Genomic DNA, 26,732 nt, shown 5'->3' with positions numbered 1-26,732 from the left:
CCAGGAGCATAGCTATCACTGAACAAAGTGAGGACCAATGTCCTGGGCCCTTAAAGGAGGAAGGTGAGTTGCCAGAAGGCTGCCTCTTGTTTTGAATTAGATGAGGAAAATATACCACTAGTGTGCCCTTATTTCAGGTTTGGTGCCATTTAGGAAGCATGAACATAAATGGGCCATTGATTTTTGTCCATTGGTAGCCTGGAGCCCACATCTTTTAATTAGTTGTGCCCTATGGAAATCACTGGCACAACATTAATGACTTCACAGAGGAAGCTGGCACTATGCATGCAAGTCTTCATATCATTAATGCAGCTGATAATGCAGCTGATAAGAGATGTACGTTTTTGGGCAGTATAAAAATATGTTAAATAAAATAAAATAAAATAAGTCATCATGTTCCCTGCCTTCCAAAATGTGTGAGATAGACTACATCATTTCAGACTAACAGATACAATTTCCTAGATTCTCTATACATATATTAGAAATTGCACCTTAAAAACGCTCATTGTACCTTCCTTTGGGGAGAATAACTTGAGCACAAAGAATTCCAATTGTGGCAGAGTGGTTTTGGTTTTTTTTGGAGGGGTGGGGTTTTAAAAAAGATAGGAACATAGGAAGACCATTGGTTCAATTAGCTCAGTTTTGTCTACTCTAACTGGCAGTGGGTCTCCAGGGCTTCAGGCAGGCTTTTTTCTCAATCTAACCTGGAGCTTTCCCAGACAGCAAGCTTTACTGTGAGGCTTACTGCAAGGCTTTACTGCGAGTGTGAATTTGCCCCAAAAAACCAACACAAAAAGTGGATTTTTTTTTAACCCCAGACATAAATTGGTCTTGGCTCTAATACGCAATGAAAAACCCAAATCATGAGTCAAGTGCTCCCCAATAGCCATGCTCCATGCACCGCAAGCCATTATGATGCTCCTGGTGAATATGATACAGATTTTTAAAATGTGGTCTGGAGAGAACAATTATAAATTATTCTCTCTCTCTCTCTCTCTCTCTCTCTCTCTCAAAGCACTAGAACAAAAGGTCACCAGATGAAATTGATCGGCTGTAGAAGCAGGACAAACAAAGGTCTTTACGTAACACAGAACTAACTTGTGGACTTCATTGCTATAAGATGTGATGTGTTGTGCTGAATGGAAGGGAAGTGGGGAGTTGCTGCATCGTCCCCGGCAGTGATTTTATTTCCTTGCTCACCCCTCCATGTCATTTAGAGCAGGCTACAGGATGCATTAGCTAGAGCAGGCTCCAAAACACAACGGCAGAGAGCAGAAGCGGCTAAAGAGCTGGTTAGCAGCTAGCCAGCCAGACTGGAATTCCACAGGCAGAGACATCTTCAAGAGGCAAATGGAGAGACTGGTTCCTGGATGGGCCTGGGAAGTTGTTCCAGGATGGTCTCTGGGACCCCTGCTCCTCATGATGCCAGTCATCGCTGGACTCCAGAGTTCTGTGATGGTGCCATCTCTTGAGGATCTTGACTTGGAGGAGAATCAGGCGAATGAGTCTGGACCACACCCTGTCTTTTTCTCTCTGGACTATCAGCACGTCCAAGTACCCTTTGAAATAACTTTGTGGATCATGTTGGCGTCTTTGGCCAAAATAGGTATGCTCAAAACTTTACTTCTAGACAGAAGGAAGTGGGGACATTACTTTAAAAGAGTGGTTTCTAACTGCTGTCCAGAGGGATATATATATTTCACTGGTGAGAGACAACATTGGACATGACTCTAATAGAAATAATGGTTAATTATTATTATTAATAGTAATATCCGGTGCAAAGTGGATAAATAAAACAAAAAGTTCATAGTAAAAAGAATTAAAGGGGGGGGCTAGGTATCAGAAATGAAATGATATCTGGGATCAGAGGAGGGCAACAAAGATGGGGATATGGGGAGGGGTCCAGACACAAAATCCTGGGTAGAATGGTTGAAGGAGCGGAGTGCGTGTAGCCTGAAGAAGGGAAGACCACAAGTGGGGGATTTGAGAGCTGGCTGCAAATATTGGAAGGGCTCTCACAAAGAAGAAGGAGTGGACTGGTTCACTGTTGTTTCTGGGGGCAGGACTAGGACCAATGGATTGAAATGGCAAGGAAGCAGATTCAGGCTAGACCCAAGGAGGCATTTTCTAACCACAACTGCTATTGTGCAGTGGAACAGTCTGCCTTGTACAGTGGCCAGCTCCCCTTCACTGGAGGATTTGCTGGACAAGCCATCACAGAACCTTCCAACTCTAACCTCCTCTGATTCTGGTTCAGGGGCAATCGGCCCTTTCTCATGATCCGTGAGAAGGGCTTGGTGGGCGGGAAAGAAGGTTCACTAAACTTCCCTTCCCCAGAGATGATCTGTCGAAGGAGCTGGGTGTGCAGAGCATGCACCCAGACGATCCTCTGTTGCCCCAGGCAGCATCTCCATGGGCAGGGGGCAGGACACATCGTCCCAGCCCCTAGAAATCCCATTATGCACTGCGCAGTGCATTTTGGGTTTCCCACCAGCAATGGGCAAGAGTCCCGCAGTATCCCAGCCTGAGCCACAAGCATCCGGGGGGAAAAAACAGGGCTACAGGAGCGCTTGATCCCTTGACCCCGTTTAAGAGGCCGGCCTCTTTGATGGGTTTGCGGCTGAAGTGCTGCCAGGATCAGGTGCAATCCCAGCAATTCTAACGATCAATCAAGACCAGGCTTGGCTTACTTAGTCTGGTTTTGGCCATTGTCAGAACAGCCTGAATACCAAATGCTGCTAGGACCAACAGGGAGGTACACAGAAACACAGGAAGCTGCTATCTTTTGAACTGGCCCTTGGTCCATCTGGCTCAGTATTGTCCACACTCTAACTAACTGGTAGTGGCTCCCCAAGGCTTCACGTGGGAGTCTTTCCCAGGGATTGAACCTGGGACTTTCTGTATGCAAAGCAGATGCTCTACCACTGGGCTACAGCCTCATTGCCCCCAAGCCATGCCCAAAAGCTCCCCAGAAGTGTTTGGTTGGTCACTATTGGAGAAAAACGTTGGTCACTATCAGAGAAAAATGTTGTAAAAACACATTTCAACTTAGTGGAGCTCTACGGTTATCGCATCTCCCGCCTATGCAAAGATTTAATTTTGGATGTGGCTTTCTACAGCTAGACCTTAGCCCTAGACTTTGGCTATATAAATAAAATGAATGCCGAGACATGACAATGATGTTGATGATGGTGGTGGTGATGATGATGAAGAAGTAATTTTCTTCTGCAACTTTGGATGGTTGTATTGGTTGCTTAATGGGCTTGTCTTGTGAATTAAAATGAGTACGTTGTCTTCACACTGGAAATGTCAATGAACAACAGCCAAGGAACCCCAGCCTTTACTTCCAGAAGCATCTTCCTTCCCCTAAAGGATAGCTAGCCAAGTCTGCTCATTTTACACAGCCCCTGGGTTTCATCCCAGACTGTTGCCATCAGGGCTGGCCCAAGGATTGAGAGCATCCCAGACGAAGCCTGGCTTTGGTGCCCCACCCCCACCCCTTAGCCCATGCAGGTGGGTGCATCCCATCATCCAAGCAGATGCCGGATGGGTGAGTATGTGGGCAGGCAGTCTCCATCATTGAGGCAAGGTGGGGTGTGTGTCTCTATCACCTTCCTGCCCACTTGCTGACCTCACTATTCTGTTGCCTTTACTACTACTACGGATATTTATATACCGCTTTTCAACAAAGTTCCCAAAGTGATTTACATAGAGAAATAAAAAATAAAAAAAGATGGTTCCTGGTCCCAAAGGGCTCACAATCTAAAAATAAACATAAGATAGACACCAGTGACAGCCACTGGAGGGATGCTGCACTGGGGCTGGATAGGGCCAGTTGCTCTCTCCCAACTCACTAAAGAGAATCACCTGCTTCTCCTGCCACTGCTGGCTGCTTCTGGGCATGCCGTGTCAGGCATAGGATGTGGCATCCACAGGATGTGGCAACGAGATGATAACAGGCTGCAGAAGGTTGTCACGCAGAAGTACTGGCATTGGCAGGAGCAGCAAGCGGAAGTGGCGAGGAGAGCAAATGGGTGACAGGGATGAGGAGCAGACACTCACTCACCCACCCGCTTGCTCAGATGATGGGAGGTGTGTATGCACACCCGTGGGCATGGGGTGTGTGTGTAACAGCACACCCTACAGATTGCCACCCCAGGTGGCCACCTAGGTCTACCTAAGGGGCGGGCTGGCCCTGCTTTTGGCTTGCTGGTAGCATATGACCCAGCCATTGGCGCCCCTCCCTGCTTTCCTTAGGTGACCACCTAGGTTGCCTAGTGGATGGGGCAGCCCTGGTTGCTACCTACTTCATCTATCACACCCCAGCTTCGCCATGGAAAAACACAGCCTTCTTATCAGACAGGTCATATAATTTTCCTCTTTACCCCTCCCCTTCCCTCTGGATGCATGTGCATACGCTTGTGGTTTGTAAGATTAGGCTAGAAGGTTTTATGCAACCTTTTGGTTTCATTCTGTTCTGTGCTACTTTCTCCTGGAGGCTTTTCACACAGGGCTTTTATTGCGAATCCACTCTTGATTGGAGTGTGCCAGTCCACATATTCGCTGGATTTACCCTGACCTCCCTGCAGGCTATCAGGGACCAGGACAGACAGGACTTTGATTTTCCATGAATGGAGGCTGCGAATTCTGGCTTAGCCCAAAGTATGTCCAGTTTTTTAAAATCCTCTTGTTTCAGAGGCTTTTGAAAAGTAACCCAGGGCTTGTGTTATGCCCCACAGTTTTCTCTGTTATGTTTGGGGTGATCATGCCAGTAAATCGGAGTTTTTACAAAACAGTGAAGGAGAATTTGACAGCTGTTTTGGGTATGGTCTGCTCTAAGTGATTTGCAGTTGCAAGCGCTGGGTGTGTGTGTTGTAGATTGGTGAGACTCTATTGAGGGAGGGGGAAGGAGGAATTCCTGAGTTAAACACAAGCACAGGCTGCAAAATGTGTGCTTTGCTATGTTTTACATAGCAATAGCAATAGCAATAGCACTTACATTTATATACCGCTCTATAGCCGAAGCTCTCTAAGCGGTTTACAATGATTTAGCATATTGCCCCCAACATTCTGGGTACTCATTTTACCGACCTCGGAAGGATGGAAGGCTGAGTCAACCTTGAGCCCCTGGTCAGGATTGAACTTGTAACCTTCTGGTTACAGGGCGGCAGTTTTACCACTGCGCCACCAGGGGCTCTTCTGCGCCACCAGGGGCTCATAGGCTGCGCCACAGCTCATAGGCTTTAGATATGCAGAATGGATGTAATCTAGCCCTTTGTTGTCTAGGCTGATTCAATTAGGTCTCTCTGTATGTGTCTAGGTGGCCAGATTGGGCTTTTTAAAAGCAAAATTCTGGCTTACGGCCCATTTGACCCACGAGTATACCCCTTAGGTTCTGGCCACCCTGGTGTGTGTGTGTGTGTGGGGGGGCATTATGTGATGAAGGCAGTCACTCACAAAGGAAAGGGTTAAACATCCTGCTGTTTGATCCAGCTGTTTGACAGCTCGTTCTTGCTCTTTACTATTTAAAAAAGAAGCTCTCTTGCCTCTTCCTGTGTGTTGGAGGGAAAACTCAGACCAGGTTGATGCGAGTGCACAGGAAAAAGATCTGCCAGGGAGTGTGTGGAGGGGCTATGTGAACAGCTATGTGAACTGTCAAACTAATTCCCCGAAGTAAACATCTTGCAAATCTGCTGTGAAGCAGATTCCCTCTTCAGATACCCCAAGGCATAAAACCGTGTGTGAAAAACCTCCAGGTAACTTCAAACCAGGGCCATCCCTAGGAGGGTGCAGGGCTAGGGGCGAATCAGCATGTGCAGGGCTTCCTTAAGATTTCATACCATTAAAGAATAATACTGATTGATGACATACAGTGTAAATAGTGTGAGTGAGGTTTTTTGACATGTCCAACCAGCTTGGACATATAATGCATTTGTAAAGAAATAAAAATAAAAAGCCCAACACATGCTTCACAGTTCTCAGACCTTCTGGGTTGTGTTCATAAACAAACAGACAGACAGACAGACAGACAGACAGACAGATAATGAAGCTATTCCCACAACCATTGGAAAGCGGGCTATGCTTTCCAGTGGTCGTGGGAACCACCGGGCTCGCAGGTGAGCCTGGTGCTCCCAAGATGGCTAGCCCGTCTAAACCACCCTCCGGTTAATAGAGCGAGCACTCCGTTAACTTCATTTTTCTGCTCGTGTGTCACCGCGGTGCACGGTGACACACTAGTAGACCCCCAGCCAGGGGGTTCTCCAGGACGCCCTGCGCGCTCGAGCGGCTATCCTGGAACTTCCAGGAGCCGCTTGGCCTCCGATCCCCACAGCCGTCACAGCAGCCGTTCTTTCCTGAGCTTCAGGCTTCAGGGAGCCCTGCATGGAGGCCTCTCTGGAAGCCCTGTCCATGTGCCGAAAAGCTGAGAGGCAGAGAGAGACGTAGCTCTAGTAGTTTGCCTGGGAGCCTTTCAAGCTGCACACAGATGGGATCTGGCTGGGCTGCACAGATGGACTCCGGCTGGGCTGCGCAGGGGAAAGATACCTGGCTGAGACTGGGGGAGAGAGGAGGGCAGGCTGCACTGCAGTGTGCCCAAAATGGGGCCTGTGATAGCGTGGGGCTCGGGGCAATTGCCCCGATCGCCCTGCCCTAAGGACGGCCCTGCTTCAAACCCCTTCTCCAAAGCAGGCTCCAACAGCCCAGGGAGCTGTTTCCTCCTCCACTCATACTTTCTAGTAAAGTTCAGCCCCAGATTTATCCTTCACTGGGTAGTCATACTGGGCAGGCAGAATGGGCAGCCATTCTCCTCCACAGTCAAAGAAGCCGTTTTTTCTGTAGTCAATTTCCTTCACTCTCTTTTGCATCATTTAACTCTTTCCTTCCCCCTTTCTTCATTCCTGCTTAGCTGTTTCCTCCCTCAGAGCGGGTCATCCTTCCTCCTTTATACAAACGTACTCAGGTCTTTTCTTTCGCCTCTCCCACCTCTTTCCTCTTCTCCTGGATCTTTACTCTGACTCTATCTACTCTCTGCCCTTGTTTTGTTTCTTTAGCCCTATTCCTTATCTCAGCTCTAACTTTGCTTGTTCTACACCCCTGACTTCTTTCTTTAACCCTCATCCATGATCTGCCTCTGTTTGTTCATTGCAACCTCTCTGAAACTTTTCTCTGACTGCAATCTCTTTTATCCTTTAACCCCTTCCTTTCCACTTCCCTGTTCTATATCTTTTAGTATAGCATACATACCAAAGAACCCACTACATATTCAGTGAGGCAGGTCTCACGATCAGTTTGCTATCAGATCACGAAAGAGTTTGCAGGGAGAGCAGGCTAAGCCAGCTCTTCCCGCAGATGATTAGCAAGCCCTGCCTGGGCGGCCAGATCAGCCACCCACATGACTGCCGGCTCTGTCATGGAGCCGGTGGGGGCTTGGGAGTTTGGGGGCCACACAGCCCCTAGATATTCCAGTATGCCCTGCGTGAGCGCGCAGAGCATGCTGGAGAGACCCCAGAGGTGGGAGGTTGCTTTTTAGTCTCCCGGTTGGGGTTCTTCTCATGAGTTGCTACGGCACAGAGCCACGCCACAGCAGCTCACTATCTGTTAACCCCAGTTAGTGGAGCGCTCGCTCCGCTAACCTGGGCTAAGGTGAGGGCTTCTCAAGCGGGTTACCCACTTGTAAACCATTGGGCTCACCTGGCTTGTGTAAAGCAGCAAATTTCGGGCTAGGCTCTCCTAGCCCAATTTTTGCTGGTCGTGAGAATAGCCTCAAAGCCTATCAAAGAATCTACTAGTCTATTACATACAAAAGAATCCACCATGTTTGTAATAATTCATAGTAAAGGTTAAGTAAGGTTAACCCTGTGGTTGCCAGTCTGAAGGGAAGGCTTGATTTATAACCAAGCCTTGCAATCCAGTAAGGGGTGGGTGTGAAGCACCCTATATCACAGTATGGAACATAGGAAGCTGCCTTTTACTGAGTCATACCATTGGTCCATCTAGCTAGGTATTGTCTATGCTGACTGGCAGCAAATTTCAAAGGATTTAGGCAGGAATCTTTCCCAGCCCTACCTGGAGATGCCAAGAAGTGAATCTGAGATCTCAGGTGCTCTTCTACTGAGCTATGGCCCCATCATATGTGTGTTGTATATTGTAGCTCAGTGACCCTGCATGGACAGTTTGACAAATATTATACGTTGATTTACAGTTGCAAATGATAATGCCATTTTGAAAGGAGCATGGAAATTTTTTGCTTAATTGCTATGAAAGTTACAGATGAACCATTAATATCCTATGAATCATTCAGGGAGGTTAAAAGACATCCAACATAAACAGTAAACATAATTGTTCTGTCTTAAGCAACTACCCAACAGTTCCCTAATTGCTGTCCTTAAAAAAAAAAAAGTTCATTCCTCCCCAGCTCCATTAAATTTCTCAAGAATGGTAAAATAGCCAAATACAATGAGATGGCAAGCCTTTTTCTTAGCTATTATTCAGATGCACAAAACAGCAGGCCGCGTTGGCCAACTGTACCAAGGGTGGGGTTCAGAAGGTCATATCGACATTTTCTGCTTGTTCAAAGTCAGAATGATCAGTGTACATTAAAAATGGAATCCTTTATAATAATGCTTTCTCTGATTATGGGCACTTGAAAGCTTTTTGGAAACACAGACAATCCACAGTTCTTTAAAAATTGTTCATTGTCTACATGTGGTTAGCTGACCACATCACAGATACAGAAAGATATTTAATGGGCAGCTATTAAAATGTACATAACTGGAGCTATTTTGATACTTAGGCTGGGATTCCGAGAGTTGTGTTAGGCACAGTAGAACTATGAACACGATTTGTCCTGAAACAGCAGTCTACCTGCTGGTCATGTGGTAGCAAGCATGAATTGTTTCCTTTGCTAAGCAAGGTTCACTTTGGTTTGCATTTTGATCGGAGGCTACATGTGAGCACTATAAGATAAGATCCCTTAGGGGCCCTAGCTTAGTGGCAGAGCATCAGAAGGTCTTAGGCCCACTCCTTGACAGCATCTCCAAGTAGGGCTGGGAAAGACTCCTGTCTGGAACCTTGTAAAGCCTCTGCCAGTTAGGGTAGACCAGGGGTTCCCAACCTGTGGTATTCCAGATGTTGCTGAACTACAACTCCCATCATCCCAGTTACAATATACTTTGGTTGAGGATAAAGTGAGTTGTAGTTCAGCATATCCTCAACCAAAGTATATTGTAACTGGGATGATGGGAGTTGTAGTTCAGCAATATCTGGAGGATCACAGGTTGGGAATCCGTGGTGTAGGAAATACTGAGCTAAATGGACCAAAGGTCTGATATGGTATAAGGCAGCTTCCACCATGCCTTACCACTAGACACGATCGAAACCCTTCAGCAGGGACAGTCCAAATCATGTTGTTGCCTGAGGCAAAGGACAGTATGACGCCTCCTCCATCTGCGGGTGGGCACTTGGAATTCTCAAGCCATGCTGCTGAGGCAGAGACATGCAAGCACTCTCAGACTACGCCAGCAGGCAGTGGTGGTAGAGGCATTCTTCATCCAGGTCAGGCACTGGAGGAGGACAAAGAGGGGGAAATGGACAGTGTGACTTTGAGGCAGCAGTGTGTGTTGGGATGGCTTCCATGGTGGATGGGGGTCCAGTTCAGGGAAGAGAATTGATCTTCTGGCAGTGAGCATAAATGGTCCCCTTTGCTAAGCAGGGTCTGCTCTGGTTTACATTTGGAAAGGAAACTAAACTTCTCCTGCTAACTGAGCAAAGAGGCACATGGTGATTCTTTTTATTTAGCAGGGGGAGAGCAACTGGCTCTATCCATCCCCAGGACATCATCCCTGCAATAACTGTTGCTGGTGTCTATCTTACGTTTCTTTTTTAAGACTGTGAGCCCTTTGGGGACAGGGAGCCATTTTATTTTTGTATGTATCTATGTAAACCGCTTGGGGAACCTTTAATGAAAGTGGTATATAAATATTTGTCAAATTCATATTTGTACATGTGAGTGCTGGAAGATATTCTCCTTAGTGGATGGAGCCATATCTCAGTGGTAGAGCAGCTGCTTTTCCTGCTGAAGGTCCCAGGTTCACACCCTGGCAGCATCTCCAGGTAGGGCTGGGAGAGACTCCTGCCTGAAACCTTGGAGATGCTGCTGCCAGTCAGTGTAGAGTAGACAACTGTGAGCTAGATGGACCAATGGTCTGACATGGTATAAACCAAGGTAGCCAGGTTGCGCGTTTTGTATCTTTTCTGTTTCAATTTGTACCAAATCCAAATCAACCCCATTTTGTATTTTGTCTGAAATTAAGCCTGGTGATTCACCCATTTTGTTTTGTATCTGAATTAATCCGAATCTGAATCTGAATTAATTCAGATTAAAAAATGGGTCACATGGTCAAAAGAGTGGGTGGGGGTTATAGTGCCCAATGAGTGGAAGCTACCACAAAAATTTCAAAGGAATTGGGCAAACTGCTGATTTTTGAAGTTTGCACATCTTTCAGATTTTCCCCATAGGGTATGATGGAGGTTTCAGGAAAAGTATAGTTTCACGTGCGGTGGGGGTGGGGGAGTTGTGGCCCAGAGTGGAGTGTGGTTGGTGGTAGTGCCCAGTTGGTACAAGGAAGCTACCACAATTTTTTCAGAGGAATTTGGCAAAGGGCTGATTTTTAAAGAATTAATGAAGTTATGCGTCTTTCAGATTTTCCTCGTAGGGTATAATGGAGATTTCTGCAGTCCCATAACTCCACATGTCTGCTTGCCTGAAAAAGGTCCCAAGTTCCCAGGCAGCACCTCCAGGTAGAGCTGGGAAAGACTCCTGCCTGAAATCTGGGAGAGCTGTTGCCAGTTACTGTAGACAGTACTAAGCTAGATGGACCAAACGGTCTGACTTGGTAGAAGGCAGCTTCCTGTGTTCCTGATATGTCCCTAGATTGGGGGTGTCCAACTGTGGCCATCCAGGTGTTGTTAGCCTACAACTCCCACCATCCCCAGTTACAGTGGCCAGTAGCTTCTGTGTTGTGTTCTGTGTCACAGCCTCCTGTGTAGGCCAGGAACACCTGGAGGTCCATAGTTGGACACCCCTGCCCTAGACTATGTGGGGAAAGATGCACCATATTCCAGAGCCACTCATGGATTATTGCAATGTGAAAATCAATAGAAACAGGGATTGAAATAAGAAATAGCCCTAAAGCCCTTCTTTGAAATATCCTGGCATTGTATTCACCCCTGCCTGAGGCAACCGTCTGACCCTGCCTCATGGAAAGGCAGGCCCTGGCCCTCCATTTTGAAAGTGGTTTGCTATGAAGAATGCTGGCAGGCCTCTGAGAAACCCCACCCATAGGCATGTGGAACTAGCACACCCTCCAACGTTTCACAGATAGAAATATATATCCTCATACTAAGGATGATCATACCATGGTTACTGTATACTGAATACCATGGTTACTGTACAATGCACTCCACCTGCTCTGTACTGGATACATTCACTCTGTATTGGCCTGGAGTCTCTAGGAATCAGTATCAACCTCCAAGTGATTTCTCTGTAAGCCTCAAGGCATGTAGGTTGTGCTCTTTCTGGATGTGTTTGGTTTCCCATTAATGATGCCTCTTGCCCTTGGCAGGTTTCCACCTTTTTGAAAAATTACCCTCGGTAGTCCCTGAAAGCTGTTTACTGATCTTTGTGGGGCTCATCATGGGAGGGATCATCTATGGCCTGAATGACAAGTCACCCCCTGTCATGGACAGTGACATCTTCTTCCTTTATCTTCTGCCGCCCATCGTCCTAGACGCAGGCTACTTCATGCCCAGCCGTCCTTTCTTTGAGAACATTGGGACAATTCTCCTATATGCTGTGGTGGGAACAATCTGGAATGTCTTTGGGATTGGCTTCTCACTCTACGGGATATGTCAAATGGAAACCTTCCAGCTCCGTGATATATCATTGCTCCACAACCTCTTGTTCAGCAGTCTGATTGCCGCTGTTGACCCTGTTGCTGTCCTGTCAGTGTTTGAAGAGATACATGTCAATGAAAAGCTTCACATTTTGGTTTTTGGAGAATCTCTCCTCAACGATGCCGTAAGCGTTGTAAGTGCCACTTTTTGGGGACCTGAAGTGCACCAAAATGTGCTTCTAGAGCCATGGTTCTAGCAGGGGGAGAGTAACTGGCCCTATCCACCCCCAGCACAGTACTTCCAGTGACTGTTGCTGGTATCTTGTGTTTCTTTTTAGATTGTGAGCCCTTTGGGGATAGGGAGCCATCTTATTTATTTATTCTTTCTCTGTGTAAAGCGCCCTGAGCTATTTTTGGAAAGGCGGTTTAGAAATAATAATAATAATAATAATAATAATAATAATAATAATAATAATAATAATGGTTTTCAATGTGGTATAGTGGTTAGAGGTGGACTTAGTTTCAAATGCTTGCACAGCCATATTTAATCCTCTTGGCACCATGCGTGCCCGAGATTTGGCGGTGGAACTCTCACAACATGCTGAGAGAGTTCGAGACTGAGGGCAATGTCGGTTGGGGGTTGGAGGAGCCCGAAGGAGGAGGCCAAGGGGGTGAGGAGAGGAGGCAGGGGGTGCTGAGCCACGTCGCCGAGAGGAGCCCGGCTGGGCAGGTGTTGGTGGGCTCCCGAAAATGGCCGGGTGGAAGCTGGCGCAGCAACTGGGGCTGTTGTGGTGGGCATGGGGGCTGGGAGGGGGGAGAGTGGTGGCCAGTGGGTGAAGATGGGGAATAGATTGGGGCGGAAGTGGGGAGAGGGCGGTGAGGAGAGATTAGCGGCGCAGATGCTGTGTGCCGTTTCAGCTAGTTCCATTGTATTCTGCACTGGTTCCTCACTTGGAATTCTGCATCCAGTTCTGAGAACTGCATTTGAAGAAGGACATTGATAGACTGGAATGGGTTCAGAGGAAGGTAACCAAGATAGTGAGGGTGTGTGTGTCTGAAAACCAGGGGAAGGGAAGGAGTGATGTCTGCACCTGTATAGATTTGCTAATATGTCCTGTAAGGATGTGCACGAGCCATCCGTGCACCTGCCAGCACGGTGGTGAGTGGTTCCCTTAAAAAGCAGGTAAGGTACACCTTACCTGCTTCTCCCGACACTGCCGCTTTCCCGCCAGCGGCAACTGCTCTCCAAACAGGTGTGCGGACCTGCAGTCTATGTGGTGTCAGCATGTGCATGGCCGGCATGCGTGCTGACAGAAAAAGTGGTGGGGCAGGGATGAGCAGGTAAGGAGCTCCTCACCTGCTTTTTAAGGGAACTGCTCCTTGCCTCATCCAGCCAGTTTGAACACTGGTGTCTGAGCTGGTTCGGTGCTTCCCAGAGGAGGTGCAGAACCGGCTTGTGCATATCCCTAATGTCCTGTGAAACGAATGACAATGTGGTGTAGTTGCTAGAATGTTGGGCTGACTGAGTGCTTGTGCCTTTCATGGTTGAAACAGAACATAGAATAGAGGAAGTAAGTTTTACTTGCTGAAATTCTGCCTGTTATATAATAATATTTAGCATTTACATTGCACTTTGTGAGTGAACTTTGGAATATACAAAACACTTCATATACATTATTTCAGTAATCCTTTGAGCAACATTGTAGGAAAGTCTATATTACTACTACTACTACTACTACTACTAATGAGCAATCTCTTATTGCTGATCTAAGGATTATAGAAATAGTGTATGAAGATTACAGAAATGTTTGGAATGTTAAAGAAGTGCCCTATAACTGAGAGAGCATGGCTTGCTTAAGGCTGCAAGTGAGATCCTCGTGGCAGTGAGCTATGAACTGTAGAAAAGACAATCAGAAGAGGAGCCCTGATGAACCAAAGTTCATCAGCATCCTCTTTGCCACACCAGGAAGTGCTTCCACATGCTTCCAGAATCCAGATTTCATGCCTCACAGCTCAGACCCTTTAACTGCTACACTAGATTAGATTAGCTGTTAACAACTGTAACAAACTGATAAATGCCCTACCAAGAATAACAGATCTTGGATTCATCACCATTTCTGCTTCATATGTTCATACCATGTAAAGATATATTTCCATCCTTTAAACTTCTCCATTTCTGTTTTGTTGCCTAGGTGTTGTACAAGCTCTTCCGATCCTTCTGCGAGATGCCCTCCATCAAAACAATGGATGTATTTGCAGGAATTGGGAAGTTTTTTGTGGTCGGAATAGGGGGGGTCTTGGTTGGCCTCTTCTTCGGCATGATAGCTGCCTTCACGACACGCTTTACCAAAAATATCCGAGTGATTGAGCCCCTTTTTGTATTCCTCTACAGTTACTTATCCTATCTCACTGCAGAAATGTTCCACCTCTCAGGCATTGTAGCGTAAGTCAAATGAGGGATTGGGGTGTTTAAAGCTTGTAGCTAAATACTGAACTGGAACCTAGGAAGCTGCCTTATACACAGGCAGACCATTGGTCCGTCTAGCTCACTAGTGTCCACTCTGGCAGCAGGTCTCCAAGATTTCAGGCAACTGTCTTTCCTGGCTCTATTTGGAGATGCTACCAGGGATTAAATTTGGGACTTTCTGCATGCAAAACAGATGTTCTATCACTGAGCATCTCTCCAGGGGGATATCTTATATCACTCCCATCCAAATACAAACCAAGGCAGACCCAGCTTAGCAAAGTGGGCTTCCACGCTTACTACTGCAGGACCAGCTCTCCCTCTCAAGACTGGTTCTCTTCCCTAGGCCAAAACCATCAGGACCCAAAAAGTATCTTCATAATTGTTAGGATTATTATGCTAGCGCCTGTTTCCTGAGACAAACAGAAAACATAAAAGCTTTTTAAAGCTTTTTCTTCCCCAGGAAGAAAAGCATCCTTCTTGCATTTGTATTAAATAGAACTGTGGATCTGACATATTTCAAGTGTAGTCAGACATCACATAATCATCTGAGGATCAGATAACAAAGACGTCAGTGCAAGCAAACACCATCCTGTTTGTATTTGCTGTGGGAACATTTCTTGCCAAATTTTACTCAAGGGTGGCCCTTTCATGAGACCAAGTGAGGTGCTCGCTTCAGACAGCAGATTAGTGGGGCACCACCAGCAGGATAGCAAGATGCCTCCTGCCCCTGCCATTTGAGCAGCTCTTCAGGACTGATCTGCCCTTTTCAAACTTTGCAAGGAGTATGAGGAGAGAAAATGAGCCTGTTGACAACCTTCCCTCTAGGGGAAGGGAAGGGGGGGAAAAACCCCTTTCCCTAGTTTTTTGGTACTATGTACACATGGGAAGGAGAGCTGGTCTTATGGCAGCAAGCACGAATTGTCCCCTTTGCAGGATCTACCTTGGTTTGCATTTGGATGGGAGATTACATGTGAGCCCTGTAAGATATTCCCCTTAGGGGATCGGATCATGGCTCAGTGGAAGAGCATTTGTCTCAGGTTCAAGCCCAGGCAGCATCTCCAGGTAGGACTGACCTGCCTGAAACTGCAGGAAGCTGCTTCCAGTCAGTGTAGATAATATTGAGCTAGTTGGACCAAGAGTCTGACTCAGAACAAGTCAGATCCTTGGTCTTATGTTCCTGTGTTAAGCATACACTGCTCCCCAAATAAAACCCTACAGTGGAAAGGATTGCTCCAAATTGCTCTGTTTTACTTTTTTCAGAATAATTGCTTGTGCAATGGGCATGAAACGTTATGTGGAGGCCAATATCTCCCTGAAGTCACATACAACCATTAAATATTTCATGAAGATGTGGAGCAGCGTCAGCGACACCCTCATTTTCATCTTCCTCGGGGTCTCCACCATTGGCGACAACCATGAATGGAGCTGGCCGTACATTTGCTTCACCGTAATATTTTGTCTTCTTTGGAGAGCACTAGGTATAGAGGATGAAACGACTTCCTCCTCTCCAAGATGGCACCATGACCCACATTATGCATCCTTAAATTAAGCTTACATTGTTGTTGTGCTTTTAGAAGGGCATTTTCCCAGTTACACCAAAGAACCTTAATAGAACCTCTGTTCTATGCCCATACCATTTCTATGCCCATACCAAAGTTTTTATTAGACCCATACAATTCTAAATGGTTTATGTCCCAGTTATCTGAAGGATTGGCTCTGCCTGTATGTTTTCCTTGCACTCTAAAATAATCACTGAAGACCTGTCTTTGAGTTATTTTGTTTGCAGATGTGTGGATGAGAGTTGTACATTGCAGGGCCTTCTTTTTGGTGGCTCCCTCCCTTTACAACTCCCTTCCTTGAGAAGTCTGCTAGGCTCCCTCTCTTGTTCTTTAAGACCTTCCTTTTCAGAATGACTTAGGCACAACAGTCAGCTGGCATTGGTTTTAAATTGGATGTAGTGTTTTATATTCTTTTTTTTTTTGCAAGCTTTATTGCGCTCTTTAATATAGCTATTCCTGAAACAGCTGGACATGTTATGAGCCTTATGGATGCATAATTGGAACACCTGTGGGTGAGAGGGCAGTTCAGCCAGACTTGGGGTAATTTGCATGTTCATTAGTTTCACAAAAATTGGAAGGAAAGAAACCTAAGGGGGCAACCCCTCCCTGCTCAAAGCATCAAGGTAGGTGACTGGAAAGCAAGTGGAGGAGAACCTGGCTCGAATTTGACAGGACACAGCATAGGGCACATTTGAAAGTTTATGCGGAAGTGGTGTGTGCAGCAAAACCCAATGTTGGTCTGCACGCATTGCTTCTGCAAGTTCATGTTCAGCAGAGTTGTTAGGGGTTGTGAAGAGCTCCTACCACAAATTAGCAGTCAATTCAGGCTCTTTCCAGTTCAAACCAGTCCCTGGAGACTATTTCCTGCTGTCATGCCTTTAATCGGTCCTTTGCAGACCAGTCGCGTATCGGGGGGAAACGGTGCCCAGGGCAAGCGCCCTGAAATGGCATCCCCCCGCCCCCCATGTACCTGGGCCGGCACCGGCGCCGGTGCCCCCCAGGCAGCAAATTGCCGGTGGTGGCGGCAATTCGGTGGTGGCGTGCAGCGGCAGCGATGTGGCGGGCCGCGGCAGCGGGTCGCCCGCCGAGTGGTGGCGGTGGGTCGCCCGCTGCGCCGAGTGTGGCGGTGGCTGGTGTGGTGGCTGGCCTGGCGGCGATGGTATGGCCTCAGTGTAGCTGTAGCGGCCGAGCGGCAGCGCGGAGTGCAGGCAGCGACGCCGAGCCTGCCTTCTGGCCTGGCGCACCTGCGCAGTTGGGAAGCGACGCTGGCTCCGCCCACATGCGGGTGACCCGCCGCTGAATTGCCGCCCGCATGCCCGCCGGCACATTCGGCGGGCGATCCAGGTGGGCAGCGGGGGGGGGGGAAGCTACTTTTTGGCACCCCCACGTGACCCGCTGGGGTGGTGCCCGGGGCACGTGCCCCCCCTGCCCCCTATAGTTACACCCCTGTTGCAGACAAAATATCTTGTATTTGGGCCGACTTGGACTCCACTGTTTTTGCACAGTCTATTAAGGAATCCCTCGTCCAGCAATCCCTCCTGCAGTATTAGATTGGAGCAGTTTCAGTCTGTGATGCCTGCCTGAGGATGTGGTTGCTTGGGGCTGTGTGACTTACCTCTTGCTCTGTGGATCCTTGCCTGACTTGGCTGCTTCTATCTAGCAGGGAAATTGTTGAAGATGGCCTAGTGCAGTGAATTTAAGCCCAGCCTTTGTCTCAAAACAAGCCCACATGGGGGAAATAAAAATGCTAAATGTTCCTCCATGTTTGCTCAGCAAAGGCTGTTCCTTTAAAACTTAAACTACTCCTTTGGTAGTCCAATTGCTGCCACCACGTCTGTCTCCCTGTCCTGGATGGGGTTACAATCCCTCAGAAGGAACAGGTATGCAGCTTGGGAGTGCTCTTGGATCCCGGCCTCACCCTGGTATCCCAGGTGGAGGCTATGGCCAGGAGCGCTTTCCATCAGCTTTGGCTGATTCGACAGCTGCATCCATTCCTTGAAGAGAATGATCTCAAAACAGTGGCGTATCAGCTGGTAAGCTCCAGGCTTGACTATTGCAATGTGCTCTTTGTGGGGCTGCTTTGTACATAGTTCAGAAATTTCAGTTAGTTCAAAATGCAGCAGCTAGCATGGTCTCTGGGGCAACCCAGAGCAATCATATTATGCCTGTTTTAAAACAGTTTCACGGGCTGCAGATATGTTTCTGGGCAAAATGCAAAGTGCTGGTTATTACCTTTAAAGCCCTAAATGGCTTAGGTCTGGGTTACCTTGGAGAGCGTCTTCTTCTGTATGATCCCCATTGCACGTTGAGCTCATTCAGAGAGGTCTGTCTCCAGTTACCACCGGAACGTCTGGTGGCAACTTGGAACCGGGCCTCCTCTGTAGCTGCTCCAGGCTTATGGAATGACTCCCGACAGATATCCATAGTCTGGGCTCATTGTTGGCCTTCATGAGAGCCTTAAGACTTACTTGTTCGGCTTGGACTTCCAAGGTTTTTAAATGGCTTTTATGTATTTTTAATTGGTTTTAAATGGCTCTGAACTGTTTTAGATTTGTTTTTATATTGTTTTAACCTGTTTGTTTTAAATCCTGTTTGTTGTAGTATTTTACCTGTTGTTCACCGCCTTTGGATGGCGGGGGCGGGATAAAGAAATGTAATAAACAAAGAAACAAGCAAACAAGCAAACAAACAAACAAACTGCCCCCAATGTTGTGTGAATCCACAGTTTACAGCAGGGTTGCTCAACTTTGGCCCTCTTGCAGATGTTGGCCTACAATTCCCATAATCCCTGGCTATTGGCCACTATGGCTGGAAATTATGGGAATTGTAGTCCAAAAACACCTGGGGGAGGGCCTAAATTGAGCAGGCCTGGTTTTCAGCGATTATGGGCAATGGTAATTAGGCCTGGACCCCAGGACTATGTGATCTGGGGTCCATGTTCTCACCCCAAGGGAAATGAGGCCCCCTTATTTCTGGAATGGCTTGACCTAGATATTTGGCATACTGTAGATGTAGGACAGGGTAGCAGGATTGTAACTGTATAGATTGTATTGATTGTCAAATCAATTGTGTATTGACTTCAAAGTAGATTGGGCAATCGATTGATTTTTAATACTTTTTGGATCTTTTTTAAATTTCAAAAAAGTTTCATAGGTGGCTTGTTTCCTGGCAGAAAATTACAAAAATCTCTGGGACTGAAGCACCTGCTTGGAACATCATTCCACCCCCATGTGAAAGAATCTGCCCTTTGTTTTCATAAAAAAATGCAATATGCTTCCCTGCCTCCTTGGCTGGGTTTAGAGTTCTGAAATTGGACACACATAGCCCAAGATGGCAGGATTCGGTGTATTTTTAATGCAAGGAAATTGGTTAATCCTGTGATTTTTAATGAATCCCCCTCCCTGGTAGTAAAGCTGTCAGAAATAGTTATCCCTGTCCACAGAGTACTTCACACATAGTGAAAGTGGAACTAACTGTTACATCTGAATAAACTGACATTTTTCAAAAAAATGTCTCAAGTTGGTTTGTCTGCATGAATTTGTGGTTTTAATTTTTTTCTTACAAATACACTATATGTTCAAATTGGTTTTGTGCTTGAGCAAGGGATATGTGTTGTGTCTCAGTTAGTTTGTGAATGCTCAAGAAGTTGTGTGAATCCACTGGGGCTTGCATGCCGCCCCCGCCCCCCAGCCTTTTTTTTGAAGAAAATGCACTCTGACCCAGATCTGTGGGTTTGTGGTGAATGAAGATGCTTATTTTGTAGTCCCCCCTTCATTAGGGCTGTGGTCAAAAATTACCTAGCTGCACCTCTGTTCACAGACTCAGAGGGCTCTTAGAAGACAGTCCGGTGGGTGTAGCTAATGGAATTCAGTATCAAGGAGCGGGAGAAGCAGGTTCTGAAGAAAAATAAAACTCTCTTGAAAAATACTCCCTCAAGACCGTCATAGTCTCTTTTGCTTCTGAGGGGGAAGGGTACCTAAAACTTCCACTATGTTTAGGCACAGACTCAGGTAACACATGCACACCAGGGATATACTGCAATATTTTGTAGCAAGTCCATGCTTGTGTGTGTCTGTATGTATACAGACACATACTACATACATATATAGCATGTATTGCATACATACATACTACATGCCATTTGCATGCAATGGTTTATAGAAGCGTGAGCCACTTTGGGAGTTCAGACAATTGGACGACAAGCAGAGTATAATTTAATAAATAAATATTAGGAAATAGAAGAGCATACTCTCCCCCCCCCACTTCTTATTTACTGGTTTAACTTCCCTTCATGCCTTCCTGCTTCCTTTGTTTCAGGAGTTCTTGTACTGACCTTCATCATAAACCGATTACATGTGAATACTGTTACTTCCAAGGATCAGTTCATTATTGCATATGGTGGACTTAGAGGTGCCATCTGTTTCTCTCTGGTTTTCTTGCTCCCTGACTTTCCAAGGAAGAAGCTCTTCATTGCAGCCACAACTGTTGTCATACTCTTTACTGTGTTTGTGCAGGTAAATATACATTGTTGTTATTTTTGGGGTAGACTTTTTTTTTAAAGTTTTGGATTTTGGAAAGGACATACACCTGACTCAATATTTAAGAAACATCAATGCAGTTGTGCAAATTTGTACACACCTACTGATACTGAGCATTTCCTCAATGAATGGTGTAACTTTTTAAATGGTGTTACTTTGTTGCCTAAATCAGGTGCAATAAAAGGGCATCCATGAGGAAGGATGAGATGGCAGCATCAGGCACAGTTTTGGGGGATTTAGGGATGGAGCTGTAGCGCAGAGTAGAACATCTGCTTTGTAAGCAAAAGGTCCCAGGTTCAATCCCTGACAGCATCTCCAGGTAGGACAGGGAGAGACTCCTGCCGGAAGCAGAGGCGTATCTAGGGAAAATAGCGCCTAGGGCAAGCACTGAAAGTGTGCCCCCCCCGTCCAATCTGATACCCATCTTTCAGATAACTTTACCATAGTTAAAGTTACCATAGTCCCAACCTGTGGTACCCCAGATATTGCTGAACTCCCATCATCCCAGCCACAAAAAGTATAGCTAGGGGTGATGGGAGTTGTAGTGCAGCAACATCTGGAGCGCCACAGGTTTGGAACCCCTGCTCTAGTTGAAGGGCTTCCAAAATCAAGGGCAAAGAAATAGATATGCTTCTAAGCATACAATGGGTAAAAGAGACAAAGCTGTTCCACCTAAAAGCTATGTAAATCTTACAAGAGAGAAAAGTGACATAAAAGCTCGAGTATCATAAGATTATTGTTTGGGACAACAGCAGACAGAGCAGGAAAGAGTCGTGAGTTCATCTTTCTCTGCTGTGTGTTGGCAGCACAGAAACAGGAAACCTTGCCTTATCATTCCGGTGCAGTATCTCAGGGTGGGGAGTCTACCTGCTGCTGCTACTCCCTTCCTTGCACAGCTGCCCCAATAGCTACTTGGGATTGGGGCCCCCAGCTTCTTACCTTCTTCCCCTCAGCTCCCAAGGAAATCACTGTGTAGTCAAAACTTTGGGGTGAGGAAGCGACGCTTTGCTGGGGGGTGGGGGGAGAACAAACAAAACACAGGGCTAAGGAAGCAGCACCTCTCTTACTAAGGAAGGCACTGGGGGAAGCAAAGTGGGGGAACACACACACATATACACATAGGGCTCTGCACCCAGAAGATTAAGAACAAGGACTTACAGTGGATTTTGTCTGCCCTAAGTAGCACTAAAACACACACACCCAAGGCAGGGAGGGCTTGCTTGCTCGAGCACTGCAGGAAATGAAGAAACCCCTCCCCACTTCAGCTTCCGTTTGGAGGGAGGCAACCAAATTAAAGGCATAAGTGTGTGATGCACCCACCCCGGACCCCAATTCAAGCAGCACACCCCAGCCCAGCCCCTGATTTTTATAGTCCTTTATGATATGCTTGTATTGTGTCACTCATCCCTAGGCTTCTAATATTTACTTTTACTCTTAATATGTAATCACCTTTATGCTGGTCTATGGCCATAATAAAGATTGCTTGCTTGCTATTATTGATTTGATTTGATTAAGTGCCATCACGTTGGTATCACTCTTAGTGACCACATAGATTCTCTCCCAGATGATCTGTCTTCAACTAGGCCTTTTAGGTGAAGGTGTTGTTAGTGGCTGGTATTGTTAGTGGCTTCTGAAATGTTTGTTCCTTCCTTTGCTGGTTACAATTGAATTTCTGATTGCTGGTGGTGTCCTTATTGTGGATTCTTCAACAAAGGCTTTCCCCAAGTACTGCATGAGCAGCTGTGAGACAGAAAGGCGGGGGGATTATGAATATTTTATTAATGTAAATAATATTTCTTTGCATTCTAGTGCCATCTTGTGGCACTATATAATAATAAATAAACCCTTGATTATTTGATTACAACACATGATTACAACCCATGGCCCTCTCTTGTGGAAGTGAGAAATAATCTTTTATCAGGGTGAAATAGAAACTGCTATAGGCTAAGCAGAAATGAATCAGGACCAGCTTTTGACAACATGGAGACATCAGGCTGTTTCACAACCATTAATTGTGTCCTACCTAAGTTCAGGAGCTGCGCACACTTCCATTTTGTGATTGTGTGTGAGTTAAAAACAAGGTAGGAGTCTGAGGAAGTGATTGGGTGGGAGATGCAGGCTCCAGTGGTGTTTCCCCCTACCTTGGTAATGTGCTGAGTAAAAGTGGTGGGTAAGATGATGCTATCGAAGCCTGAGGCCACCTCTCACTTGATCACTTTCCCCTGCTCCTACCATATTTTTAATTCACACAACTTCCCTGTTGCCCGCCCGGTAGCTCTCTCACATAATCGTGAAAGAGCTCTTCTATTTATTCCTTTGTTTCTCTAGGAAGAGAAAAACATGAGTGCACGCAGCTCTCAAACCTGGGTAGGATGCTTGTCATACCTATATCTAGCGGTCTGGAGTATTGTTACTAGATGATAACAGGATCTCTATGCTCATGGATCATTGAACCTCATGCAGGAAGAGTGAATCTTTCTAACTTTCAAGCCCTGAAGAAGACCTTCCTTCCTAGCTTATTTATTGAATTTATATACCGTCTAATATAGAAACCCTGTTTATAGGGTTGAAACATGTCTGGCTCCAGTTTGAGAACATATTGACTGTCTTCTATACAAGCAATATACTACTAGCTTTTTGGCATTCATTAGGACTTTCTTATTTGAAGACTTTGAGGCTGTTCTCACACACAGCCAAGACCGGCCTAAGGAATTCAAGCCTGGTCTTGGCTGCTCGTAAGAACCATTGGCAGCCCATGCGGCCTTGGGGGAAAACCCGCCAAAGAGGCCTGCCCATTAACCAATGTTAGGGGCACAAGTGCTCTAAATGATTGTGCCTCGGCACTGCACAGCACTGACACAGGAGCAAGTTCCTGGCTAGGGCTGGGGTGATCCGGCAAATGCACCACACATTAGGGGATTTCCGGGGGCTGGGACAACATTTCCTGGCCCCCAACCCTCTGTGCTGCCAGGGAAAGACAGTGACCGTCTGGAGGCAGTGGCTGTTGCTTATGTTTATCTTAACGTTTCTTTTTTAGATTGTGAGCCCTTTGGGGACAGGGAGCCATTTTAATTTATTTATTTATATCTGTGTAGACCACTTGGTGAACTTTTGTTGAGGAGCAGTATATAACTATTTGTCGCCTTCGTTGTCTAACAGATTGTCTGCCGGGATGGTTTGTTTGAGCAAGCTTCCCCGTTGCCCGCCCGGTAGCCCTCTCACATAATCGTGAGAAAGAGCTCTCCTATTTATTCCTTTGTTTCTCTGAGAAGGATCTGATTGCATCTCCTATATATACAATTATGTTTTATAAATGAATCAGTTTTTGTGCCTAGGGTAGATAATATATCTATGGATGAATCTAGCAGTTTTTTAATTAGGTAGGAAATTTGGACACTTACATGTTTATATTATAACTGGATACATATTTGTGATTCTTTTTGTCATTACTTTTTTTAGAGGATTGATATTATGTTTATTGAATTTTGGATTCTTATTGTGTTTTGGTTATTGCTTGAATCCAGGAGATACCCTTTAATTGTAGTTTGTGACTAACCTATTAATGATCATGAAAACTGCCCTAATGTGAGGTGATGGTTCACCTGTTTAACATCTGCTTGTCATGCAGTTGTTAAACACATGTCAGGGCTCTATCAGAAAAAAGTGTCCACTGATCCTACTCTGTTTCCTTTACCCTCATTATATGAGATGACATGGTCAACAGTCACAAGACTTTACAGCAGTAGCACTGACGCTCTGAAATGACTACGCCCATTGAGCTCAGGACTATCACCTCCTTTACTTTTTATCGCAAAAGCTACAAGATACAGTTGTTTCAAGTCACTGTGCGATTAACAGAGACTTTTGAAAGAAGTTTGTACTTCTCTCTCTCTCTTGCATTGCAGGGCATGACCATCAGACCCCTAGTTGACTTGTTAGATGTTACTAGAAAACAAGAAAGCACCCCCACTGTGGGAGAACAGATCCATATTCGAGTAAGTTAATATGTTGGGTGCAATTCAAAGTGCTGTATGGCTTCAGACCAGAGTCTCAGAGGGGCTGACTCCTCAGTACCTGAGATGATGTAGAGCAGGGGTTCTCAATGTTGGGTCTCCAGATGTTATTGGACTTCAACTCCCATAATCCCCTGCCCCAGTGGCCTTTGGTTGGGAATTATGGGAGTTGAAGTCCAATAACATCTAGGGACCCAACATTGAGAATCCCTGATGTAGAGTGCTCAGGTACCTTCAGGATACAGGTGTAGTAAACAAATAAAGTAGATATGTGACTGCTATTTTCAGTGGCAGTTGCTTCATCATCTAGTTCCAACTTGACATTTAACTGTTAAGTCAGGCATGGCAGTCAAGAGGGGGATGCTCACACTGTTGTATTGGGTTTTGTTGTTTTTATATCCATATTTTAATATGTGCACTGCTGTGAGCTTTCTAAAGAAAGGGACATTTTCTAAAGAAAGAAGGAATAAATGTGTGCAAGATTCTAATATTATGCAATATTAATTACATAAAGCAAATTATGCAGGCAGTGTGTGTGTGTGTGTGTCTGTACACACACTGCTTGAATAATTTGCATTATGCAATTAACATTAATATGGACACTGCTTGCTGTGTGTGCGTGTGTGTGTGTGTGTGTGTGTGTGCGCGTGTGTACTGGAACTCTGTGTGCTTTGCCAAAAATGTATTATTGTTCTGTCTGCGTATATGTGATACTACCACCCGGAGTTCACCTTGTATGCAACAACAATGCATCTATGTATAGCAAAATTCTCTCTCTCTCTCTCTCTTTAGTTTCTGGATCATTTGTTGGCTGGCATAGAAGACATATCAGGACACTGGGGACAGTATTACTGGAAAGACAAGTAAGGATTTTGCCAAGAACGTGTGTAAGAATGGAGGGGGAAACACTCTCACAAATCTGATTTCTGTTTCTATAAATTCCCCACTAGGGAAGTTCAGCCCTCCATCCTTGTGTTACAAAACAGGTAACTTTTGCAAACATAAGGAACCACACTTTTCTCTTTCTTCTTCCCCCTTTTTCTTGAAAAGCAATAGGTAAGACTTGATTATCCAGAAGCTATATTTAAAAAAGATTATTATTCCTAGGCAAAGAAGGACTACTGACCTTTAGTGTCAGATTCACAGTGGGCCCCCACCTGCCAAACACACACACACACACACACACACACACACACACACACACACACACACACCAAAGAGGACAGCTTTTTGGCTCCAAAAAGCCTTTTTTCAAACACTAAATTGCCTGGTTACTGCTGATAAGACCTTCACTGCTTTTTAACTGGCCCTATCCACCCCCAGCACAGTACTTCCAGTGACTGTTGCTGGTGTGTGTCGTATGTTTCTTTTTAGAATGTGAGCCCTTTGGGGACAGGGAGCCATCTTATTTGTTATTTCTCTTTGTAAACCGCCCTGAGCCATTTTTGGAAGGGCGGTATAGAAATTGAATTATTATTATTATTATTATTTATTTATTTATTTATTTATTTATTTATTTATTATTAATTATAACACTATAGGGCTGTTCTCACGATCCTAAACTGGCTTCTCCAGTCAAGAGAACTATGTGCAGTCCCAATTGGCAATTACATGTTTGCAAAGATCAAAGTAGGTGAGGGGGAGAATGACTGGGTGGGAGGTAGGACCTGCATAGTATCCACCCTTGCGTCCACCCTTGATAAAATCCTGGGGTCAGAATGTGGGCTGGCCGCACCCATCCTACCCAGCTCCCACACAATTCACTGCTTTGCTTCCACACAATTCACTGCTTTTAAAAGTTTTATAATCCCATCCACACCACTTTGAAGAGCCTGGATCAACAGTGAATTCTGGGAACAGCAGTGAGTCTGGGACCTACTGAGCCGGGATCAGTAGTGAGTCCAGGACTAAGAATACTGATCCATTCTTTCAGCATCCCTAGGGTCATTTCTGCCGCTTCATACTCAGTTCATCTAGATCTTTCAGGTTCCTGTCTCTACCCCACCCCCAGCCCCATAGGTTAGGTAAGACTGTGAAAGCTATTCTGTCTGAACAAAGAAGAGTAGTACCTAATTCTCTTTTGTTTCCTGTTCAGACTGGAATACTTCAATAGCAAATACCTCCAGAAGTTTTTGCTCCGGGAATATGCACAGCCCAAATCAAGCATTGTGCTTCTGTATGAGAAACTGGAGAGGAAGCATGCTATTGAACTGGCTGAAGCTGGTCAGCTCATCTGTGGCCCATCTCATAGCTCGTTGCTGTAA

General features: G+C 45.8%; 1 protein-coding gene across 1 annotated transcript; it reads left to right on the top strand.

The window, feature by feature from the left end:
• The first annotated feature begins 1,422 nt into the window (after positions 1-1,422).
• Positions 1,423-26,732, top strand: LOC128335597 (sodium/hydrogen exchanger 2-like). Its single transcript, XM_053274141.1, has 8 exons — positions 1,423-1,606; positions 11,622-12,085; positions 14,084-14,334; positions 15,619-15,836; positions 20,235-20,431; positions 24,361-24,450; positions 25,261-25,331; positions 26,564-26,732. The coding sequence occupies exons 1-8, from the start codon at positions 1,423-1,425 to the stop codon at positions 26,730-26,732; spliced, it is 1,644 nt and encodes a 547-aa protein (XP_053130116.1).

This window comes from Hemicordylus capensis, chromosome 11, assembly GCF_027244095.1.
Source record: "Hemicordylus capensis ecotype Gifberg chromosome 11, rHemCap1.1.pri, whole genome shotgun sequence".
Classification (NCBI taxonomy): domain Eukaryota; kingdom Metazoa; phylum Chordata; class Lepidosauria; order Squamata; family Cordylidae; genus Hemicordylus; species Hemicordylus capensis.
Note: the sequence above shows the minus strand (reverse complement) of the source record. Positions and strands in the feature narration are given on the sequence as shown.